The sequence below is a fragment of the Neocloeon triangulifer genome, unplaced genomic scaffold (genome assembly GCF_031216515.1).
Source record: "Neocloeon triangulifer isolate White Clay Creek 2 clone unplaced genomic scaffold, ASM3121651v1 ptg000014l, whole genome shotgun sequence".
Taxonomy (NCBI): domain Eukaryota; kingdom Metazoa; phylum Arthropoda; class Insecta; order Ephemeroptera; family Baetidae; genus Neocloeon; species Neocloeon triangulifer.
This window is the reverse complement of record NW_026775556.1, coordinates 29,746,585-29,764,152: the sequence shown is the minus strand read 5'-3', so window position 1 is coordinate 29,764,152 and position 17,568 is coordinate 29,746,585. Positions and strand designations below refer to the sequence as shown.

The following is a 17,568-nucleotide window of genomic DNA, read 5'->3' as shown; positions in this document are numbered from 1 at the left end:
CTCAGCACTCGCCATTACTTTCCCACGATTTCCGAAGCAGGATACAAAACCTTTGTCGCTCAGGTGTTCGATTTATTTTGAAATTTTCTTTTTAAAGGATTATCTCATTTTGTGAAAAAACCAAAAAGTCATCGGCGCAGGTCAGCTGGTGTGCGTTGTTTGTCTAGAAAGCAGCGGTGGAAGTGACGTATGATTTGAGCCGATTGGGCAACCGACCGATTTCATGCTCGCCCGTAATAAATAAATAGGCGAAGTGGAATAAAAGTTTATAAATACAAGGGACGACGGGAGAAGACGACGTTTCCTTCCGTTGATTGTCCACACCGACTGACCAACCGCCCTGCAGCCGCGCGAGTGATAAATTGCAGTCGTTAACTCGGCCGGTGCTCAGGAAAAAGAAAATTAAATATTGTTCTGATTGAATCGGTTAAAACCAGATAAGTCCGATGCGCTACTGCCATCAAATTAAATGAAAATTTTGGCAACATTTGCACAAGTCAAATGATATTTCAAAGAAATTTGTACAAAAACTTCTGCCTTTAAAAAAAAATCAAAGAATTTTATTTTAAAATTCAAACAAATTCAAATTTTGTAGTATTAATGACTCTGTGTTGTCAAAAAAAAATTCCAACAAATTGATTCAAAATAAAGTTTGAGAATATTCAAATGATACAATATTGGTAGATATTATAACCTCCTTAGGCAAACAGGTTGGCCAACTGCACATTGCAATGGTCTTTCGCAATTCGAAACTACTTTTCACGTCGGATCGGTGGAAACATTCGTTTCATTCTTGGGCTGCGACGTGCGCAAATAATCTCTCTTTGCGTCACGTCGCTCGCTCACCCACTTGTCGCGCAAACAAACAATTTATGCAACCCGTGCGTCACGCTTGCCGCGAGGGATGCATCTCGGCGTTTCCTGATTCCGGCGGCACGTGTCCAATCGCATCCGCTACACGAGAGCACCAATTTGACGCGTTTCTGGAAGACCTGCCGCCCACCCGCCCAAGCACTTCGGTCCTATCCCAGCAAACGCACATGTTTCATTCGCCCCGCTGACGTAGTGACGACGTAAACGTGACGTCACCGGGCGGGTGCTCCTGCGACCGAGCGAGGACGAAATGGCAAAGCGGGCACAGCGACCAAATAAATCTTCCATTCAATCGCCCTCGCTCTTCTCCTGGGATATGGAAAGGATTATTTTTTGGAGAATGAAAATGAAGTTCAGATTTCAAATCGTTTAGAAAAAAGTTTTGCAATAAGTCCAAAATCTTGATTTTATTTTTCGTACAAAATTTCGTTCAATTTTAAGGTATGAAAAGTATTTTTTTTCTATTTTAATTCCGCTTCTGGAATGATCACCGGCAAAAAATGTTTCCCATAAGCTGATTAATGTAAATTAAAATTTGTTGAGTGGCCCATTGCTTTATTAAATTTGCAATCTTAACTGAGGTGATATGAGTAGATTTTGTGCAATTTTAATCGGTGAATTTCTTCCAATGAATGTTTAATATAATATATTTCCAATAATCCCATTCTTTAAAAAGTATTTGCTAAATGAATAGCTTATTATCATCATGAATGAAGATGATTTTTACCAACAGTTTTCCCCCCACCTAAAATATTTAAAAATCTTTTAATTTAAATCAATCAAATTAAATTTTTCCATTTAGTTCCAGTTATCATAACAAAATAAGAAAGTTTGACCCTTTTGAAAATGCAGAGTGTGTTCGGAATGATCCGACGCACAATATCATTTTATTTTATCGGCCTGGTTACTGTGCAGACGGGCATATTTTTAAATATAGGAAGGAGGATGGCCGCCTGGCTGGCTCAGTCAGTAAGTAGTGGAGGGAGCGAATAATAACATGCAGCAGCGGAGTATGGAAACTAACAACACACGCGGTGGCGAGTTGGTTTGACAAGCGGAGTAGCAGAGACGTGGCAACCTTGCCCGCGGCTGCCGCTGCGATCCCCATACTGTCGCCGCCGCCGCTGAGCAGAGCAGCAAACGAACGACCCACTGGGCGGGCGGATCATCCTGGCCGCGTATGCAACCCGCCGGCCGCCGCCAGCCGCACCTTGCCAGCTTTCGCCGCTCACTCGCTTCCTCCGCCTCCCCTACTTCGATACTGAATGCTTAACGTGATAAACACACACTCTGTGGATTCGCTCACTTTGTATCAAGATGAACCACTTTGTTGACTAGTACGGTACACTGCGGGCCAAAATCTTCTGCTATTCGAATTGTTTCGAAAAATCATGCAATTATCCCCCCCCCCCCCCCCCAGCAACTTGTTGGGGTCGTTTAGCAAATTTTTGCTCAATCTTTTAGTCTTTTGGAATTTCAGCAGTTATCGGTGTAACCATTTAAATTTCTTTATAATCTTTATAATATTAAGTGGTTGCTGAGCAAATCTTTTCAGGATCACATAGGTCCCCCCAAAATAGAGGTAACTGTCTAAAAATTTCACAGGTCATTCCTCATGGTTTGAAAGTAGGCTCCCTAAATTTTTACAAAAAAATTTTGAAAATTGCGGGTTTTAAGGGGCATTTTGAAAAATCCAAAAAACGTAAATAACTCGGCTTCCTGTGATCCTACAATAAAAATCTATACATATTTGAACTCGTCTTATCAAGTTCTACAACTATTCTGTTGACTCCAAAATTCTAGGTCAAAGTTCAAGGTCACGAATTTTAAAATTAAATTTTCAAATTCAAAATGCGAAGCCAGGCTCACGTCAAAATAAAAAATTAAGATAGCCATTCGATTCCTTGTTAAATTTTATGTAACATAAGTCGAAATTGCGCCGTTACTCTTTGTAGTTGAATTTAAAATTAAATAAAAATATTTAAAAACGTGGTTTTTTGCACCCTGAGACACGCATTCAACACAATTCACGTAAATAACTCGATTTCCATTAGTTTTAGACCATAATTGATGATGACAAATATTGTTGCCCATAAAAATACGATTCCAAAAATATGCATAACGATGACCTTTGGTGACCTTGGTTCAAAGGTCACCTTGACCTTTGACCCAGGGTGACCAAAAGGTGATGTGCGATATATAGTTAAAAAGATCTCATCAAGACAAATATTTTAGACACCAAGTTTTTGATTCTAGCTACAAGAAAATGTAATTAAATGGTTTTTTAATTAATTATAACTCGATTTTTACGGGATGTGTGCCGAAAAATTAGGTTTTTTGTATTTAAATAAGCTTTTAAATGACGTAGAATCAAAAACTTGGTGTCTAAAATATTTGTCTTGACAAGATCTTTCTTACTATATATCGCACATCACGTTTTGGTCACCCTGGGTCAAAGGTCAAGGTGACCTTTGAACCAAGGTCACCAAAGGTCATCGTTATGCATATTTTTGGAATCGTATTTTTATGGGCAACAATATTTGTCATTATCAATTATGGTCTAAAACTAATGGAAATCGAGTTATTTACGTGAATTGTGTTGAATGCGTGTCTCGGGGTGCAAAAAACCACGTTTTTAAATATTTTTATTTAATTTTAAATTCAACTACAAAGAGTAACGGCGCAATTTCGACTTATGTTACATAAAATTAAACAAGGAATCGAATGGCTGTCTTAATTTTTTATTTTGACGTGAGCCTGGCTTCGCATTTTGAATTTGAAAATTTAATTTTAAAATTCGTGACCTTGAACTTTGACCTAGAATTTTGGAGTCAACAGAATAGTTGTAGAACTTGATAAGACGAGTTCAAATATGTATAGATTTTTATTGTACGATAACAAGAAGCCGAGTTATTTACGTTTTTTGGATTTTTCAAAATGCCCCTTAAAACCCGCAATTTTCAAAATTTTTTTGTAAAAATTTAGGGAGCCTACTTTCAAACCATGAGGAATGACCTGTGAAATTTTTAGACAGTTACCTCCATTTTGGGGGGACCTATGTGATCCTGAAAAGATTTGCTCTGCTTAGTTGCGCAGTGTTACATATCTATTTATCATGTTGCGAGAAAAAGTATTAGAATCAACGTTAGTTCAAGCCTATCATGCGTACGCGGCTAGTCGAATATTGTACTCAATTTTTATATGGGATGGCTCTACACATGCGAAAGATGTTTTTCTAGCGCAGAAGCGAGTGCTGGCGTTCAATACTGGAGAAGTAACTCGGCGCTAGACTCATGGACACCACTATTTGTGTAATTTATTCTTACAGTTTATTCATTATATATTTTAATTTGGAGTGCGTTAAGTTTGTGCGTAAAAGGGCGGAGGTTCCTCAGGAGCCTCCTCATGAACACAGCCGCCCTTTTGTCCTCGCCCTCCGCACGGCCCTCCCCACGTCCTCGACCTCGCTGCGCCTCCACCCCTCGCTCGCGGCTTCTGCAAAAATTATTCTTGGGGGGTCGCCCACTCCGAGTTGCCGGTTCGTGGGGTGGTCTCGTTCGTTGTGTGCGTGCAATTCTTAATTATGCATACATGCGTTGTCAAGTCTCTTTTAGAGGTTTCCGCGATGATTTGGAAAAATCGGTTTCCTCAAAAATAACACCTCCACCAGTATTGTACGCGCAACGTAAAACCAGTATTGTATGCGCGACGTAATGCAAGTGATGCCAACTGGAATCGGGGATTTTGGGAACCACGTCGCGCGTACTATAACAGTACCCAAATGTTACGTTTTTTTTTAAATTATCAATATTTTTACGGGAAGAATGGGGAATGAAAGATAGGCGGCGAGTACCATGGTAGAGCAGTGAGGTGTTTATTGTTCCATCGTTAACAGCAGACTGAATGCATTGCACCTTGCGAGTATAATTGCTGACCATGCACTCGCGCTTACTCGACAGCATAGCCCACGACAATATCAAGTTTTGAAAACTACTCTGAAAGCTAAAGGGGCCTGCTACACGCTTTTAGCTGCATTTCCATGTAATACTAAAATTGTGATGCATCTTTTCATTGAGGAGTTTTTCTGCTGTTGCCATGGTGATCGAACAGTGGCAAACGTATAGATTGTGACTAGCTTTAAAAATTTTGATTTCTGCACAATGTCTGTCAAAGGGTATTAGCCTTTGGCGAGGCGGCTGATTGGAAAGGTTGCGGCTTCTTGCGTGTCTTACATTATATTAGATAGTAAGTGAGTCTGATATTTTGACTGGGTGAAAGTGACTCGAGCGTGCTTCTTACTTAGCAAATGATTGTCACCGCCTCCAAATATATAATTCTCGGAATGCCGCGAAGCTTTCCTCTTAAACAGAATTCGACAATGGGAAAAAAAATAAAATTCCCAGTTTATCAAGGAAGCTTTGAAGTCGAGCGCATTTCTGGGAATGGTAAATAAAAGTTTGCAGAAATTCACTTGGTCGCGTGCAGAGAAATGACGAAGGAAAGAAAGAAAGAGAAGCGCCGGTTGGTAGAGCTGGCAACGCAGCGTCATTCGGACGGAGTTCGTCCAGCGCGAGCATGACCCTTTTTGTGTCGAGCCACACATTTTATTCAATGCAACACCGAGTAAGAGAGCAGCTTTGGTAGCACAAGTGTGCTCTGTGCTTTGAGCAGCGTCGAGACAGAGAGAGGAGGGAGAAAAGCGGAGCACAAGCCGATTGTCAGGTGCACCCTCCAGAGCACCCCCTCCCCTCATCCACTGACACATGCACGCGTGACAACAGAGAGGGACTGTTCTCGAACCCCTGAAATCTCTGCACCAATATCCGCTGCTTGATGCGGGGGTAACGATTGGGTTGAAACTATATTAGTGAATTTATTTGTCTAATAAAAGCGGTTGATTATAAGAAGAGGGGGTTCGCAATTAAAATTAATAATAGGCGACGAGTCATTCAAAAGGAAAAGAATGTTTATTTTGTGACTAATTGGATTTATATAATTTTGTGGAAACTTTTTAATTTCTGGAAGGATTTTGAGCCAAATAAAACGTTTTGCTCCAAGTTTCTAAATTTTAAACAATTTGCACGGTGTGGTTTTTATTTTTCTAAGAGAAATGTGGTTTTTGCAAAGCGTTAATTACATTTTTTTTTAATTTGTGAATTAGAAATTAAACTGACAAAAAGAGTTTTATTTTTCATAAAAATTATAATTGTTATACGTTGAAAAATTACAAAAAAAGGCGTTTAAAAAAACGTTTTGAGCAAGTGAAATCCTTCAAATTCTATTAAATTTAACTATAATATTACAGATTTTTTATTTTTGTGTTTAATTTGAAGAACACTAACAAAATTTTGGGTTTTTCATTCAAAGCTAAATTTATTCTATAAAAAAAATTGTTGGCCTCAAGTTTTCCAAAGAAATTCGCAGTAAATTTTTTGTGGTCAAACAGTAAAAAAAAAATCTGTTAAAATAAATATGAAAACAAGGACAAAAATCTCTTAATCAGTGGATCAAATATTGCAAAACTCAGTCTTCTTTACGATAATATTTAAAAATAATTCTATCGTAGTCACACATATTTTCAATTTGCAAAGTTGCATGAATTTAGAATGGAACCACAATAAATACCAACAATACACAAATCAAATTAATTATTGCCCAATCCATTAATTGTAAGTGTTATAGCCAATAATTAATACACATGTTATTAAATTGCATTCAAATGTAAATCAGTTAATTTAATATTAGTAAAATAATATTACAACTTAGACGTGAAACATGAATGTAGTATTTCACAAGTAACACAAATAAACCACCGGCGACCTGCTACTTAGTAATAATAATAATAATTGTTGTTTATTCTACTCAAGTCATACATGAAAAAAAAATTGATTTGGAAAAAATGAGCAGAAAGGGTATCACAACTAGCAGAGGTCTGCTAAAACGCCCGACATCAAAAAGAGATCGGCCACCGCGTGAACCCATACTATCGAAAAAAAAAGAACAATCACGACACTTTAAAATTGCTGCCACAAATTCAAGAAGTAATTCGATGCTTTTCATTGTGATTCCCTTGCAAGGCTCGGCGCGTTTATAAACCAATGAAATTATTAAAAATGTATTAAAAACAGGTAAAAACTTTCAGGTGCCAATTAGAAATACTAAATTTCAAATTTTAAAGCATAAAATTTGTAAGGTGATTTGAATTTAAAATCGCGCGGCTTTTCCTCATGGGTTTTTGTGAGTTGTTCAGAAAAAAATATCCTGCTGTACTGCTGCTATGTACATGTTTCGGTTGCGGGCTGAAAAAAAAAATAAAACTTGTAGTTTAAATTTTTAACAATAGTCTTTTTCATTTCATTAAAAACTATTTAGCTTATTTATTGTTAGTCGAGGCTCACTGCGGCGGATGGAGTCTTTTTGATATCGGAAGTTTTAGCAACATTTTTGCTAGTGGTGATGCCTCTTTGTACTACAATCTGTTTTTTTTTTCAAAAATTGAATGTAAACAATGTATTTGTAACAATGTGGACAAATAAACAACAATAATAATAATAATTAAATTTTAAAAATATTTATTGAAATAATTATTTAAAATTTATTCCAAGTATTCCAATTAAAAAATATTTACCTTAATACTATTTAAACATTATTTATTTTGAAATTATTCACAAACTAAAATTTCGGTTTTGAATCAAAACTGCTTTGGCTGATTTCGTGCTGGTTGTGCGTATGAACAAGTTTACTAATTCCAAAGTGCGCACATCTGCATCGCTGCTTCATGCCGCTTCATGCAGTGCAAGAGATGGGGAATTGGGGATGGACAGTCGGTTGTCGGCAAGAGGGCGCAAAAAGTCTAGCTGGGCAGGACTGTAGGGGAGAGAGCCGAGTTTTGCGGAGCGGCCGGCAGGGGCGCCGTTCGTCGGTGCGGCATGTTGGCGAAGCGGCGGCGGGGTGGTGCAGCCGGCTGGCTGGCAGGGGTGGCTTCCGACGGGGTTGCCACGATCGTCGTTGGTGGCCTATTGATTCCGCCCGGCCGCTGGATCAGACCAGAAGGAGATGCGCAATCCGCTAATAGCGCGCTGAGGCCAAACAAACACCCAACAAATAATTATGCAATCCTCTATAATCTCAAATCCGGTTGGAAATTAACCCCAAATATTGTAATCTAGAATTTATTTAACAGAATTTCAAAAGATTCTCAGTTTTGCATTTCACAATATAATTCTTGTATATATCAGGATTTTTTTAACTTGATTGATTTCATTTTTTTTTTTTTTTTTTTTTGCCAATTTTTACTTTGGAATTGATTTTTTTTCTTTTTGGTTTTGTTTCATTGATATTTCAAATCAAACCATCTGAGAATAAATATGATCAGGTTGGCGCCAAGTTGACGCCATCATCCACGTTTATGACCTCTTTATGGCCTTTTCCAATTAACCGAGCGGGAAATTGGCACCGGCGCTGGAACCATCGGAAGTAACTTGACGTCTCTTATCATTCCGTTTTATGATAATAGTTTTGTAAGACATTTCAATTTGGAAATAGAAAATTAATTGAAATTCCAAGTTCCCTCGCTAAAAATTAATTAATGGAAATATTTAGATTTAATTCAATTCAATAATTTAAAAAAGAAAGATTATTAGATAAAGAAAATTACAACGAGGACTTCTTCATTTCCATTTGATAAAAACCACAAAATTTTCCGAATAATGTCATTTTTTTATTGCTGGCAACACAAAACATATGTCTATCAAATGTCCTTGTCTGAATTTTCTCATAAATTTTTTTGAATTTTTTTACTGTTCTGCGTATTTTGTATCGTTTGAGAACATTTGCAAATCTCACCAATACGTTCAAAATTCGAAGTTCTAAAGCGAGCAGAGGTTCCGGAGGGGAAGTTGGGGGTGGCCGTTGGGTGGGCGGCGACGACCTGTTGCTTATTCCACCACCCACGGCAAGTCAAGAGGGCGGTGGCGCCAGCAGATGGCGCCTTGCCTGCTCGCCACCTAATTCTCTCGTCGCTTCAAAAAACAATGCTCCGAAAGTATTATAAAATAATTATGAAATTTTTAGCAGTATTTTTTAGAAACTTTTTCGATGGAAATGAAGATTCGGGCTTTTCCTCGTTGCAAAAAATTGTTTTTTATTCAAAAACAAACGGCTCTACCAGTTTCGGTCACGGTCTGCGACCCTATTTCATGAGCAAACGCGCTGCTCGCTGACTAATACAAGATTTTTGCAACGAGGAAAAGCCCGAATCTTCATTTCCATGATCATCTCCTCGAGTGTCAACTTCTTCAAACTTTTTCGATCCTTATGTGCTTATTATTAATAAGTATGGTTATAAAAATAAAAATAAATACATTTGGTTTTGACAAAGTTGATGCTTCTTTGTATAAGTTGTTAAACAATTTTTGGAAGGAAACATTTTCAATTCAATTCATTTATTCTCTCGCAACAAGTCAAACAAAAATTGAAAAATCACAATATTGTTTAACTAAAACAGCACCAATTTTTCCAATTTTGAAAAAAAAAATACATATTACACACTTTTGCCTTTAGAATTTTAGGCATAAAATTTAACTAACCTAACTTTTTGGAGACAATATTTCAAAACATTTTTATTTTTTTTTTGAAAATGGATATTTATTTATTAATTTATTCTCCATTCAGATACAATATGAAAAACACAACATCTTACATCAAGTCAATACACAAAAATAGAATAAAACACTGAAAATACATGTAAAGAATGTTGGCTAGAGGGGTGAATGGAGAAATGGCTCTTCTCTAGCAAAGAACTTTGCAACTTTGGCCCCATAGTTATGCGCGCTCTTGCGTCAAAGTCGGTCACGCCGTGGTCACTTAAAAGAAAAAAAAATAAAGGTCGGTGTACATGAGGAGCTTCATTTAAATTCTAGGAATGTTAAAATCTTCCCCCTGAATTTTAAATAATTTTTAAAATGCAAGTTAACATTAGTTAGTAAATCTTGGAGGTGGCAACCTGATCACCTGCTTCCTTTCTGGTTTGGTTTGCTTAACTCGTATCTTAAGCCCTGGTGCTGCACTAATAAAATTGCGCTCTTCCTTCTCCTCCGCCTTCGTCGCGCCGCGTCCTCGTCTCTCGTAATTCGAGCAATAAAAAGAGCCGACGGACGCGGACGAGCAATTGCTCTCTGCGGAGCACGAGGTCGTCGCCCCGTTGCTGGGCCGGACGCAAAATCGAAAAATGGCATGTATGATATGCAGAATAATTCGCTCGCGCGCGCCAGAGAGGATCCGCGACTAACGGACCTTCGCTGAGCTGCTCTGGGTGCGGGTGGAGCCTGGAGTTGCTCCGTTCCATCAGCAGCTCAAAGAATGGAAATGGGAAATAATAATATACACAAGCGACGACAATTGCTCTACTAGGGTGACGTCAGGTTTGCCAGAACGGAAGAGGAGCAGCTTTTTGAGCCACTTTCATAACTCGCAAATATTCTCTTCACGGTCCAAACTCGAGCGGTTTTTCGAAATCTGAAAATATTTCTAATATTAGTTCAAATTTAGTGACATCAATATTATAATTAAAAGATAAAACTTCTCTAAAAATCGTGAATAACCATTATTGATGTTCCAATTTTATTTACTAAAATCAAATTTTTTACAAATTAATTTTGTTTTAATTCTTGAGATTTTTTAGTGTATTGCTTGTACTTTTGAGGCTCTATAGGGAGGTCTTCTAATTCATAATTTTACAATTTAGTTTGAATTTATAGTAGTTCGTTGGTATACCACAAAGCAATCTTTGTCGAGGTACATCAAAATCGAAGATTTATTAAAAGATGAAGATAATACAAAATTTGATGTTGAAAAAGCAAATCTTTTAAATTAAAGAAGCGAAAAATTGAATTGAAATCATCTTTTAAAATATACAAATTTACTTGTTGAAAAACTTTTTGTTTTCAATAACAGCACTGAGAAAGCAGCAGTAAGCAATATGTTGCAAAATTTTATTTCTAGATTTCTTTTAATTTATACAGACTATAATGATTTTTTTTATTTAATCTTCAGAAAAAAGGAATTACTTTTGTAAATTATATATTTCATTTTTATAACTACATTTACAAAAGTAAAATTCTAACCACTTTTAAGCAGAAAATTTAATAGCACATTTTTCAAACAAATCGCATGTTCTTTACAAGCCTTAAAAGGAGCAAAATGCTTTTAAAAAATTGTAAAATATTGAGATTAATAAGAGTACAGATTATATTATTATTATTTATTCTACTCAAGTCATAAAAATAATGATCTATATTAAATAACAAAAAAATGTCCAAAATGCCCCAATGTTTAGAAATAATTAATTTAAGTATTTAAGTACGAAGAAAAAATACTGAACTAACATTTTTGCGTTGTGATTCTCAGGTCTCAGCAAACCAGCACATGCAGATGACCGCCGAGCTGAACAAGTCAAGTCCGGGCGGTGTCAACGTCAACGTCCAGCAGCAACAACAGGCGGCCCTTTTCTACCAGCAGCAGCAGCAACAAGAGTCGTACTCGCTCAACCAGTCGCAGACCATCAACTTCACGCAGCAAACCCTGCGGCAACGCAACCCTCCGCGGCCGCAGGCGCCGCCCCAGCAACAACCCCATCAGCAGCCCCAGCCCGACGGACCCCCTGGCCGGCCCATGGACGTGCAGCAGCAGCAGAAAATGATGCAACACATCCGCGCCCAGCAACTCATGCAGCAGCAGCAGCAACAACAACAACAACAACAACAACAGCAGCAGCAGCAACAACATCACCAGCAGCAAGGCCTCCGGGGGCCGCCCCCAGAGTACAAACACCCTCAGCAGCAAATCATGCAGCAGCAGCAGAGGTTCCAGGTCAACCAGGTGAGATAAAATCCTTTCCTGAAATTAACGTTTTGCCCAAAACACCATTAGTTTCAGTTTTATTTACTGTTTAAAATCTGCCACATTTATTTTTCCATTTTGGAATTACATAATTATGAAAGCTAAAATTAAAAACACTGTATTTAATGTGGTTTTGTTTTGTTTAATATTTAAAAAAATATAAAATAGTTTTGAATTAAATGAAATAAAAATGCGTTTGAAGAAGTTGACACTCAATGAGATGATCAAGGAAATGAAGGAGTCGAGCTGTTCCTCGTTGAAAAAATGGTTTTTTATTCAAAAATAAATGGCTCCACCGGTTTCGGTCACGGTCTGCGACACCCTATTTCATGAGCAACTGCGCTACTTGCTGACTAATACTCAATAATAAAAATGTGTGCTTTTTTTGGCAAAATTGTGATTTATTTTATATTTTGCTAGTAAAAACATGGAAGCATCAGCCGCCATCAGCCTCCAAGTGTAACTAAATTTATATGAATTATCCCATTTAAAACTGTTTAAATACATTTCTAAAATCTAGCAGGAAAATTAAATACAAACACAATTTTTTTTTCATCCGAACAATAATTTAATTTAAATTGAATAATTTGAAAAAGAAATCGTAACCAATAATTAGTAATTATTACATTGATTGCATTGATTGAATTTTGTGTACTTACTTTTTAGGTTCGGCAACCGATGCGTCAGCAGGCAATGCCGCCGTCAGGCCCGATGATGCGCACCCAGGGTCCGATGATGGGTGGGGGGTACCAGCAGCCCCCGCAGCAGCAGCAACAGCAGCAGCCCCCGCCACAAATGGCCAGTCAGATGGGCACCCGATCTCCATACAGCGTTGCCCGGCAACAACGACCACCCAACGTCAGCATCGGACCGGACGGTCTCAACATAGGAGGCCGCGTCGGCGCTGGGCCACCCCCGGGGGCGGCCGCCAGTCAGGAGTGGCGGCAGCTGATGATGTCGCAGCAGCAGAACATGAGTTTCACACAGAACATGCACTCCCAGCAGCACCCCCAGCATCCTCAACATCCCCAGCAGCCACAGCAGCAGATGCGGCCAAACTTCAATCCTCAACAAGGTTAACAAAAATTGCAAAATTTAATCAAAATTTTAGTTAGTAAATGAATAAAATTGATATTTGTTGTGTAGTTATTCCAAAAAATTAAATTTAAAATAATGAAGATTTTAACAATAATTTGCTTTGTTTTCTGCTTAAAAATAATTTTTTTAGATAAATGAAAAATTAAAATATTTAGTAAATTTGTTTCTTAATTCATTATTTTAATTTTTTGTGTGTTGATTTTATTAAAAAATAACGCTAATTACATTATTTAAATTTAATTTTTGTAAAATTTTCAGGTTCCTATGGTGGCATGGTCGGCGGGCCTCAAGCCAACATGCAGCACCAGATGATGCAGCAGAACCAGCAGCAGCAGCAGCAGCAGCAGCAAATGCTGCGGCAACAGCAGGCCAGTATGGGCGGCCCGATGGGCCCCGGCGGCATGGGCGGGCCCATGCTAATGGGCCAGCAGCAGCCCCACATGCAGAACCACCACCCCGGCGCCGCGCCGCAGCCGAATCAGGTACAAAATCAATCTAAAGTACTTCAAAAATTACTAAAATGAGTTCAGAGCTATTTTTTAAATGTTGATTTGAATATAAAGTCCACTTTTCCTCAATGGGTTTTGTGAGTTGTTCATTGTTTAAGAAAAACATTGTACAATATTCTGCTCCTTCACAATTAACAACTCACAAAATCCATGGAGGAAAAGCTGTCTTTAAATTCAAATCACCATGAATCAACCCTCGATCGTGAAATTCTACTACAAAACTATTTTTTAAACATTCAAATGATACTTTTCATAACATTTTAATAATTCTCTTTTTTTTATCTATATTTTACGTGGCTAAAATCTATAAAAAAATTATTATTATGAAGTGAAAATAAAAACTTTAAATTTAATTGTTAAATTTTTTCAATTCGTTTATTCTCTCACAACATGTCAAAAACAGGTTATTTGGAAACTCACATTAAAGAGAGAATTGGCAGCCAGCTCTTGTAAACAACTCCCATTAAATTCCCATTTCATTACTTAAAAATTTTCAATAGACCTGCATTTTCCCTGGAAACTTAATGTTTTCTATTTGATTTTCTCATACAAATTACGATTTTTAACAGGCATAATTAGCTTTTCTGATTTATAAAACCTTCTGCCTTGTAAGGTTTATTATCTAAAACGTATTTTTAAAAAATTAGTCTTCTTTGGATTTACATTAAAATTTATCCGTAGGTAAAATCTTTGAACTTTATACAAACAATTTTTCCCCTTTTTTAATATTGTCTAAATTATAAAATTATCAATTAGAATTTGGCTTCAAATGTTAATGATATTTGTCTTGAATTGCAGATGTCAATGAACATGCACATGTCGCAATCGATGTCTGCGAGCGGCCCGATGGGCCCGCAAGGGTCTCAGGGTCAGCAGCACTCGCCATACGGCAACGCCCAGCAAAGCACGGCGACGCCGCCGGCGCAGAACGACTTCAGCCTTGAGTTCCTGGACAACCTGCCAGGCGCTGGGGACGCGAGTCAATTCACCGAGCAGGAGTTGCTCTCAACGCTTGACTCGACATCTGGCTTTCTTCTGGACGGACTGTGAAATTCCCTAGGTGATAAGAAGTGAATCTAATAGTTGGAAATAAATGTTGCAAAGTGCGCGGCAAATCACAATTATTATCGAAGTAAAATTAAATCTAAATAAAATGCCATTAAATAAATAAATCAAAGATACAAAAAATCGCGCGATTCGAAGCAACCTGTTGTATAACATGCAAAATTAGAGAAATCAGGGCGCTTGTGAGACAAGTGCTCTGTTTTGTTTTTGTTGTGGCATTGTAGCTTTGTAAATACTTAAGAAGGAAGAAGGACCCTATCGAAAAAAGGAAATACTAAGTCTTAAGCGACAGATATTTATTGAGGAAATCTTAATGTGACTTTTCAGATTGTTGACAAATTCGACCATGTTTTTCCAAAGTTTGGAAGAAATTATTAAAAGAAAGAAAGAAAGCGCACTGCCAAAAATCAATTTGTGTCATTATATCTAGAGATGGTACTTAAGCCAATCAATTAAGCAGGCACGTTTTTACCAAAGCTCTAAAATTAGCCAACTAGACAAAGACAGACCGAGAGATGCCTGAAAATTTTCGAACTGAAAAGTCGGCATTCGAGAAAAGCTTGATTCTAAAATTAGGACGGAGTTCGCCTCACAATGCGAAATTTGCTTTTGCAACAGAGGCGAAGTTGGCGTCACTTAAGACGTGTTAATATTCAGCAGCAAGTTATAATCGTGATTCTAAGAAGAAGACGAAGCAAGAGAAATCAGCACACAAATTTGAAGTTTGCATGCAAAAATAATTTTACCAATTCAGTAGCTCTTAAAGTTAGCAAGAAAGGAATGGTTAAACAAATCCTTAAAAAAAAAAAGATTTTCTAGCAAGTGCGAGTAAACGAGAAATAATCGACACGCAATTAATTCATTAACGTGAGAAGAGAGATGGGGGCTCTATTAATTAAAAATTAAATTAATTAAAAAAGCACACACAAAACTCGTCTGTAAGCCAGTGAAAATATTAAATAAAAATTATTGTTTTCTGTCTCTTCTTTCCCGAGTAGTGAGCTAAAAAAAGTACTTTGTCAAATGAAAAAATCACCAATTTTCCATAGGCACTTTTCTAGTAGCGCTTTTGCAAAGTAGATCAATGTGACTTTTAGGTTGCTAGCGGGAGAAGAAGGAAAAAAATGAAATTAACCCTGTCGTCGTTCGCGCCGTGCTTCCAAGTGCACCTCCTTAAAAACGTCAAAAAGGCCGCAAATTCGATTTTGAAATTCTTTATCTAGGCTCAAAATTAGGTTGCATTTTAAAGTGCCTATAAATTTTAATATCCAAAATTTGGGGGAGCAAAAATTGAAAATTTTAAAATGGTATATTGATTTTTATGAATCACCTAATTTTGTCACATCATTAAAAGTTTGAAACGAAATTTGCGAACTAAAAAATAAAAAAGTCGCCCTCCGACGTGTTTTCTAAACAATTATAACAAAATCCATTCCAGAGCTGCAGTTTTTTTTATTTAATTTGAATTTTAGCAGTTTTCAGCAATAAATTAAGAGCAATTTTTGTGTTTGTTTATTGTTGGTTCATTTTTGCGCGCATTTTAGGCCAGTATACTGTAATTGTTTTTTAATTAAAATCTTAAACATGCTCATACCTGCTAACTAGACAAAGAAAGAAATAATGCGATATTAACTTTAGTAACAAAACAAAAAAGCTACGCAGCAGCCCATCTGTCAAAATAAAAGCGGAAGGGGACCAACAAACGGATCAATTTTTGTATAACGCATCCACTTGAAATATAAAAATTATAGATCCTGTTTTTATTTAAAAAAAATCAGCACTCAGCAGAAATGATTTTATTTGTAAATCTAGTTTTACGTCGAAAGCTGGCCGCGGGACCACTCAAAAAGAGAGAAAGGAAATAAATTCGCCACACAAAATCCTTCTTCTAAACTCTGTAAAAACATGTATAAAAATCTCTCTCTTTGGGTTCGAGGAAATTTCCAAAAGAAAATTGCTTGTGCCCCGATTTTCTCACTCTGTCAGTCTCTCCCACCAACCAAACACACCAACCGGAATTTATATGTATAATGTAAAGAAGAAGAAAAGTGTTGCCGCAACTTACCGCAATTGTAAAGAAGAATTATTATTCCAAGGCCAAAAATGTGCTGTCGTCGCCATGTGTTTCAAGATGAAGGAATTATTATTGTAGACTTAAATAGGCGCTACAAAGATTTGAAATCTGCGAGATGATTATTTTCAGATGACAAATTGTTGTTGGTTATATACTTTTTTCCTCCTTTCTTTCCTCCCTATATACTTTTAATGTACATAAATCTGCAGTATATCTTTTATAAAGAAACTAAGCAACAACTTTTTATCTTTTTTATGCTACTTTATACAAAAAGTCTGTCCTTTTTTGCATCTTTGTACTTTCTATTTGCAATTATATATACAAATAATTATTTTTGCCTCCGATTTGTATTTTTTGTTTAGCGCCGCTCTGTATATTTTGTTACAGTGTGTGAAGAAAATGAAGAAGAAACAAGACGTACACAGAGAGAGTTGTTTTATTAAATATGAAAATAATAAAGTACATAAGACGATGATACAAAAAATAATGAAATCATTGAGAGAGAGAAAACGAGAGAAGCACACAAAACGAAACGCCCTAAAAGAATAATTATACAAAGGTTATATTATTATATACGAATAAATATTATACAGAATTATCAAACACCAAAACTAAAATGTGTTTTAATTCCAAATTGACATCCTTCATTTTGATAAAAATAGCTAATTTTAATTTTTAGTATTATGCAACTGCAGAATTAATATTTTCAAAATGAAATCCTTGTAAGGCTTGAACTAGAAAGTTTTTTCATGATTGAGGGTAAGATGGATTTTGTGGTCTTCACGATGCAGTGATGTATATTTTACATAACTCAAATAACTATTCTAATATTCGTTCAAATTTGATAACGTGATTTTCAGTATTTTTTGCATGGAAGAAGCAAATAAAACAATATTATTTTTGCAGCAAAACTCAAAATTAAACCTTTATTCAGAATTCTATCCTAACTCTTTATACATAGAAATCAAATACATATGTACATATTTATAGCACCTTTGCTTTATTGTTTATTTCATCAATCATTTATAATGCAACAATATCGATTAATAA

At 36.6% G+C, this 17,568-nt stretch overlaps 1 protein-coding gene across 4 annotated transcripts in view; it reads left to right on the top strand.

The window, feature by feature from the left end:
* LOC132199485 (neurogenic protein mastermind) overlaps positions 1-16,944 on the top strand; it is a 44,621-nt gene extending 27,677 nt beyond the window's left edge. For all 4 annotated transcript variants that reach the window (XM_059624245.1, XM_059624244.1, XM_059624247.1 and 1 more), the window contains exons 4-7: positions 11,281-11,751; positions 12,439-12,847; positions 13,129-13,352; positions 14,178-16,944. In XM_059624245.1, the coding sequence (XP_059480228.1) occupies positions 11,281-11,751; positions 12,439-12,847; positions 13,129-13,352; positions 14,178-14,429 (1,356 nt within the window). In that variant the 3' untranslated portion in view covers positions 14,430-16,944. The remainder of the gene's footprint in view (positions 1-11,280; positions 11,752-12,438; positions 12,848-13,128; positions 13,353-14,177) is intronic.
* Positions 16,945-17,568: the final 624 nt, after the last annotated feature.